The sequence below is a fragment of the Hyalella azteca genome, unplaced genomic scaffold (genome assembly GCF_000764305.2).
Source record: "Hyalella azteca isolate HAZT.00-mixed unplaced genomic scaffold, Hazt_2.0.2 contig10854, whole genome shotgun sequence".
Lineage (NCBI taxonomy): Eukaryota > Metazoa > Arthropoda > Malacostraca > Amphipoda > Hyalellidae > Hyalella > Hyalella azteca.
This window is the reverse complement of record NW_025940873.1, coordinates 57,107-64,691: the sequence shown is the minus strand read 5'-3', so window position 1 is coordinate 64,691 and position 7,585 is coordinate 57,107. Positions and strand designations below refer to the sequence as shown.

The following is a 7,585-nucleotide window of genomic DNA, read 5'->3' as shown; positions in this document are numbered from 1 at the left end:
GAGCATCATCCAGGCCATTTGGAAGTAGTTGCTGTTCCACCTGCAAGCCAATGAAACTTGTCTGCTGCTGAGGAAGAGACCCAAGAAAGCCATCAACACTGCCATGTCCAGATGTGACAGTTGGCCCGCAGGAGGTCATCTACACATCTCAAACAAAGCTAACAACAACAGAATCCAAAGTCTCTCAGCAGTGATTGGTACCGACTGTCCGTGCGCGTAGACTTGAGACTAGCTACATCAGTAACATCACTACACTGACTACAGTATTAGTATAATGTATCTAAGAAGATAAATTAACTGCGTTGATTGTTAGAATGTTTAATTATACAAAAAAAATTACCAAGCAATTCTTCTACGAGGATAAAATTCAAGATCGTGAAGACGTGAACTATTAGAATAGAATAAGATGGCTTCAACCCTGATCCATAGGGACACTTTGATGAAGACAACAATAGATGAAAATGGCACTTGTGACTTGACAATCACAGCAGATGCGCCAGCAAAATTTTCTACCAGTGCATGTGTAATACAAGAAAATTCTTCCAGAACAAATTTGTGGAATCTTCCTGTAAGTAGTTGTGTTACTTGTGAGTTGTGTAATTTTAAGGAAAAGTTTCTGCTTTCCAGAGTCCAGACTCCAGAGGCAGAGGGGCTCAGGGCAGTTTTTTAGACGCTCCCTCAACTCTCAAGTTCTTTGTTGAGTCCTATAGGTAGACCAGTAGGCAGTAACCAAGTACTGCAAAGTGTAAAACTGTAAATGTATCATGGCTTTTTGTATTATTGCTTTATTGTATTATTGTGAGACACCAGGCAGACTGTCCAGGCTTAAATAAATGGTGCTTCACAAGCCACATGACAGTGAGGCAACAGGAATTTCTTCTATTAGTATTGAAAAAAATAGTATGTGACTAAATAATTTCACATGGCTTACAATTTTTTGTATTTTTTGTTTTGTAAATTTAACAAGCACAATGAGAAAATAAATGCTTTAGCAACTGTAAATAATATTGTAGTTCAAATGTGATTAATACCTAATAATCTTATATTTATAGTTCTTCTGAAGTTCTGATTATAATTTTTCTTCAAGTAATTAATTATGTTTTGTTTTGCAGTACCACATTCTGTGCAAAATCTCTACTCTACTGAACTTGCAAGATGCTCTTTCATTTGCCAGCACATGCAAGTTGGCTCACACGGCTGTCATGGACCAGCACACATGGAGGCAGAGGCTTTGGTATTGGGGCAAGGTGAGCAATGATAATTACCTGTAGCAATTGCTCCTTTTTTCAGAAAAGTTTGCTTCTTATGATAGCTTTATAAATCATACCAAAATGTTAACCCTTAAAAGAAAGTGATTTCATTTACAAATAGGTTTATTCATAAAGAAAACTTGGGAATGTTCCTGGTAGAACATATTGTTGAACTACTAATGATGCAATTCCTGTTTTCTGCTCAGGCTGTCAATGTGTGCATGATGAATAACAGTTCCCCACACTTGAAGGAAGCATCAGCTGTAATCTCGGATCCACTTCTACTCAACCTTCGTACAATGTAAATACTTTACATCTCGGTAAAACATTGCAAAATTTATTAACAAATTTTATCTTTGAGCTGATTCTTCTTCAAAGTTATGCCATAACAGGTCTAGTATAATAGATTATATTTTTCTCTATTATTTTTCAACCATCCATAAAATCTATGAACATTCTAAAGACATATGTAGACTTTGAGTTGTGCTGGAATCTTGCAGTTATGAGTAGTTCCAAGTTCTAATGATGCTTTATGTGCAGGTATGAAGTGTTGTCTCCTGGAGGCTGTCGTCTGCGCAGATCTGGTCCCCCTGTATTGGATGTTGCTAATCTTTTGGCCAAGCTTGACCCGTCTCACTCCTCAAACCCAACACTGATGCAAAATTTTTTCAATGTGCTGGCCAAGATATTAGGGCATAGAGTATCTATCCACGAGAAAAGTGTGAGTGGCTATGCAAAACCTAAGCTAAGCTCCATATTTGCTGAAGAAATGCAGATCTTTTTATTCGTCAGACTTGGAATTACTAGGTTAATGACCAAATTATAAGATCTCTGTCCATTTTAACATAAAAATTTAATGATTTTATTAGAATATATACACATATCTATATCCTTGTAATGTTTAGCACCCGACCATCTCATTTCAAATTTAGTTATTCTAATGAGCCGTCTTCCCCTTCAAATGTGTTCTGTTTCAAATAGCCAATTGTTTCTTTCCCACTAAGCCTCTGATGCAGAATCACATTGATTAAGCATATAAACCTTGAAATTTTGTTGTTTCTATGTTATTTACCTGGAGGGTTAGGTCAATCATAGTTTTTATCAAGCAATTTACAGTACTTCTCAGTATTACCACACAGATGTATTTTGTTCCAGCCCATACTGATCGGTGCTAACGAGAGTCGATACGTGCTGTTCTCGCAGCCCGAGACGCGCACGTCTCACTCGCTCTTCATGACGCTCATCACGTCACGCAGCAACATCATTGAAACTGTGGGCCTCGTTGAAGGACGGCCTGGTGGCATCGGTACGTCATACTACTAATTTTATAACAGCATTCTTCCGCAAACTGGATAATTCCTTCTTAATTTAGTATCTGAACTCTGAAGTTCTCTCAGAATAATTTATTTTAGTTGTGCATTCCAAACAGTTTAGAGACTAACATTTGAATGTAGGCTTAAAACTAATAATTTTATCAAATGGGTTCTTGAGTAAATGAATGATACGTACCTATTTTAGTCTATCCACCATTTAATGTCTAAAGAATGACCTCTTGTTACTTCACATGGCCCAATGATTGAGCTGCTGAATTTTATGTCCTCGTGAGAAAAATTAAATTGGTGTTGAATAAAAAATGAATCCTTAATTCAATTTTGTATCTATATGTTTTATTTTATCCAGTAATCTGGATAAAACAAAAGTAAGTAAATAAAATATATCGCGGAATTTTTTGTCGAGGATGGAATGAGATAGAAAACTTTGATATACAAAGCTTTTCTTCGTCATTACAATTCCTGAATGTCAGGCACTGAAAGGCATCGTGACATGTATTACAATTGTATCATTATGCACATGTTATATTGGTAACCTATTTACTATGTGCTATGTGAAGCATCTCTCTCTCTCTTTACCATGTTTTTATAATTTGCCATCAGTCTATTTGATAATTTTTCAAAATTCATTCAATTTTAGTTTTTTAATCCCATTTTTGTTGGCTTTTTGTCTACAATTGGTTGTTGAAGAAAGCTATCAATCATTTATTTGGGCTGAGTACAGGCAGCGGTGTGACGGTGCGTTATGAGACAGTTGATGAAGGCTCCTGCTCGCCATGCAGCGTAGAACCCTCGCCTCATGTAGACTCAGCCAACAGCCACATCTTCAACTTATTGCCCCTGCGTCGCATCAACTCCAGACTCCTCACGCCCCACGACACCCCCGGCGGTGTGAGATTCATTGACGAAGTGGCAGAGGTGAAGCTCTGTGACTATCACGTTTGATATCATTATAATATTAAATTGCATGTCTAACATTTGATTCATAATCTAAAAGCAATTGGAATCTGAATGCCCGTAAAATAACATCCATGACTGCCGTAACGTGTTGCTTATCAACTTATGCCGCTCATAGGTGGTGCGTACGGCAGCTGGTATTGTTTGCATCGTGGACGGCGAGTGCCTTTGTGGCAGCACTGCAGCCAGCGCCTCCGCTACTCACATTGGTGTGTTTCTCCTGCTGGCTTGTGGAATTATTCTTTTTAAATTCCTGTTATTAACTTATTTATTGCGCCCTAGAATCATAATTTCAACCTTTGCTTGTTGTTATAAAAAAGCACGATAACCTTGTACCAGTAAAGCAACAACTAAAATTCCTTTCACAGCATTCCGAGTTGAAGGCGAGATCAACATCGGCGACGTCAACCGCGGTTTTCTTTGGAGGGGAAGAGAAAAAGTGGCTGCCTAGACCACTAGTTTTCCCAATTTAAAAAACAAGACAGATTAATTCCTTTTCAAATTTGTAACTCACAAATATATACAAATCATTGCGTTCAATATTTATCTAGAAGTATCCCGAGCTATAGAATGAAATAGAGCACAGAAGAACAACACTGAACGCTTTCGATCGCTATTGAGCAACAACGAACAGTAAAGAACAATATTCCTGTGAATGCGATTGTCAGCTGGCGAAATCTCCTATTTAAATACAGCTAACTTCCTTCTGCCGGTATTCGTTCTCTGTGTCATGTTCACACAGTGATTGATTTAGTAAGTTATAGCTGAACATGCAATCCTCGGTGAAAAAGTTCGGCTTAACCGTAAAATTCAAATCAAATTATGTTTATTGGATATTCATAATCGTAGCTTTCAGTAGGATTAAGAGCAATAAATTCTGATAGAAATTCATGCCAAGATAATGTCCAGTCAACTGCACAATGACACTCTCTACTAAACCTCAGTGAGGCGCTACCAACGATACCACATATTTAAACTTCGTTTTTATTGCAAAATTTTGTCAAGTTATGCCATTGTAGTGAGGTAACTTTTGAGATTACTTGTGTCAAATATGATTTCTGATTGTGTTGATTTTTTTATAGACGGTCACACGTTGGAACTTGGCGCCTTAGAAGCGATGCTGCGTACTTTCCCCGCCAATCGCTGCCCTGTGGTGCTGCTCTTGTTGGTGCACACCGCGGCAGCTACTGACTGTGATGTGTCTGGTTGTCAAGAACGCTGCACCACGAGAGTACACATGCCTTATCTCTTGGCCAACATCATGGATCCTTGGCACATCCCTTGGGCGGTAATTTATTTACTAGACGATATATCTCTAGTATGGCTGTGATGCACGAGCAGCCCATTCAATTAAAATGAATTGCTATCTGATCGACCATTTATTCTGTTGTATGCTCCATCCAAAAATTTTTACGTTATACATTTCTATTGATCTAAATTTTTGTCATCTTTGCTCAATCGTTGATCTTGATACACTCTTACTATAAAATGTTTATTTCAGGCATTTGAGGTGGAAATCCCGTCGCTGTGTGGCCTCAGTCTCGCGCTCAACTGGCTCGTGAGGCGCACTGCCGTCCATAAGACCTGCTAGGACAGCGCTGTCTACTAGTGAGGCTCGTGAGGCGCACTGCCGTCCATAAGACCTGCTTGGACAGCGCTGTCTACTAATACGCCTCTTCTGGCCAGTACCACACAATGCATCTATTAACACAATAAAATTAACACTGTGATTACCGGACTAATTAAGAATTAAGATTCGTGAATTAATTTGATGATTTTTTCAATACTAAAAATAAGTTACAATAGAAAAATCTTCTCTGGTTTAGCGGCGTTTGTGCCATTGCGTTGTTCCGCTTTCGCCAGAAGAGAAGAGTTTGGGAAAGTTTATACCGGTTAGCGTGTCATTCAGGTTATTATCGTCATTCAATGGTTTCAATTTGAATAAATATCTCGATTTTAGAACGTTTGTCCGTTAGGTAAAAATTACAACTAAGTTTTCGATTCAGCCTGAATGACCTTTTTTCGTACTCCCTGTGCAGATGACCACTTATGAAAAAATTGTCGGCCTTGGCCGCCCTCAATTGTTAGAATTTGGCTTTTTTTTTCTTTTTTTTTTGCGGAAGTCTTACGGATTGCGTCCGTTTTTTTTACGGCAAAAATCATTGACCAGATTTCTTAGGAGGTAGTACATTATGTCTTTTATTTATTCAATGATAATGTCACAGTATACTCTTTATGTTGTTTGTTCCTAATATATTCTGAAAAAACTATATACAATTTAAAATTGGAGAATTGATCAGTAAAATACTAGGTTTTTTTATAACCAAAATTATCTTCACGAATAAGCTGTTATTGTTGATTTATTGTATGATATACAAAAACTGTTTATTGTTTAATATGAATATTTCCTCTGTTTATGAAGTTACAGCAAATGATCGTTTTACTTGTGTAGATCTAAACGCTTTCATGATATTTTGTTGTAAGCGTCACAACATTCCGTCCACATTTTCTCATCCAACGAATAACCAAATTAATAAGCACCTGAACAATTTCTCGTCCTCATCATTTGAGACTCGGAACTTCAGTACCGTAGTGGTGAGCAAAGTAACCGAAGCTTTCATTTGTTACCACGTTTTTCTTAGTTTCGCTTCGTCTCTGTCTGTCATCAAAAATTCAAACCTTAATTTATAGCACTTCTAAAGATCCTAGAAACTTGAAATTTGCATGCTTATGCTGCCTACCAATGCAAGATTTGATCATCAAAAGTAATAATAAAAAAAATATTTTTTTAATAAAATAAAAAAACTCCTAAAAATTCACAGTTGGGAATCGAGTTTTTTTGTCAAACATCCAGACTTGACAACACTGGAAAATGATTTGAATTGCTAAAATTGCTAAACTAAAATGTAGAAAATAAATATAAAAACATTTTTAAAAACCACGTTTTTCTTGTGGTTACAAAACTAAAAACAATGAAATAAAACAAATAAAAAACTTGAAAAAAACACGTTTTCTTAACGGACAAAAAAGAAAAACAACTCCTACATAACATTACATAACTTTAATGTTATGCAAGAGTTAATGTTTTTCTTTTTTGTCCGTTAGGAAAACTTGGTTTTTAAAAGTTTTTTTATGTGTTTTATTTCATTGTTATAGTTTTGTAACCACCAGAAAAACGTGGTTTTTAAAAATGTTTTTTATATTTATTTTTTATGACCTGTTGTTCACTTAGTGCATTCCGAGATTGTGCGAAACTGGAGCAAATTGAAACGCTTGTGGATGTTGCAAATTTTTTTGCTAATGCTCTCAGCTTAGCCTTCTGTTAGAGCTTTCTCAATTGAAAAAAATCACGATTGAAGTCAACGTCCCTTAATTTGAAATTGTTTTGTTTTAAGAAACCTAAATTTTTTGTCCACTAATTCATTGTCACCATTGATGCATTTTGAAGAATTTCATGTTCATTTTGAGCTCTGAAAACACTGTAATTTAGTCCGTATACTCGTGTGAGCCTCAATGTGTGAGAGGAGGAGTTCGTAAAATTTTGCTCCGTACATTATCAGGGGTTATCTTGTATTTATTTATCATGCACTCGCTATAATGTATACCATTCAAAATATTAGTGTTTTCTCGTTGATTAAAATCTTTTTCAAACGTCATTGTTTATTTATTACGTGCATAGTTAGTGTGGCAGCAACTGAGTAAGACAGTTGTTTAAGGTACGGTTCTTTCTTTAATATATCGTGTCGAGTGTAATCGGAATAAGCACATTGAATTGTTTTCAATGATAATTATATTAATAGCGGTTTCTGCGTTAATTAGACCGTTAGGCCTGCCAACGATTTTCAACAGCGCAGAACTAAACTAACTGATAAAAAGAACTAAACTAACTAAAGAAACTAAACTAAAAGAACCAAACTAACTGATTTAATCCTGGTACTCTGAATTGTAACCCCTGGGACACCCTGTCTTGCCAGTCTTTTTTCTGATATTCAATGTAATCGAGTTCTTTTATTTGTTTCTTACTATCTACGACAAAACGAACGTTAA

At 36.4% G+C, this 7,585-nt stretch overlaps 1 protein-coding gene across 1 annotated transcript; it reads left to right on the top strand.

The window, feature by feature from the left end:
- The first annotated feature begins 7 nt into the window (after positions 1–7).
- On the top strand, positions 8–6,010 carry LOC108669116. The gene is made up of 9 exons (XM_018156406.2): positions 8–568; positions 1,113–1,247; positions 1,457–1,551; positions 1,791–1,971; positions 2,406–2,556; positions 3,306–3,499; positions 3,657–3,747; positions 4,621–4,826; positions 5,040–6,010. The coding sequence occupies exons 1-9, from the start codon at positions 407–409 to the stop codon at positions 5,127–5,129; spliced, it is 1,305 nt and encodes a 434-aa protein (XP_018011895.1). The 5' UTR covers positions 8–406; the 3' UTR covers positions 5,130–6,010.
- The last annotated feature ends 1,575 nt before the right edge of the window (positions 6,011–7,585 follow it).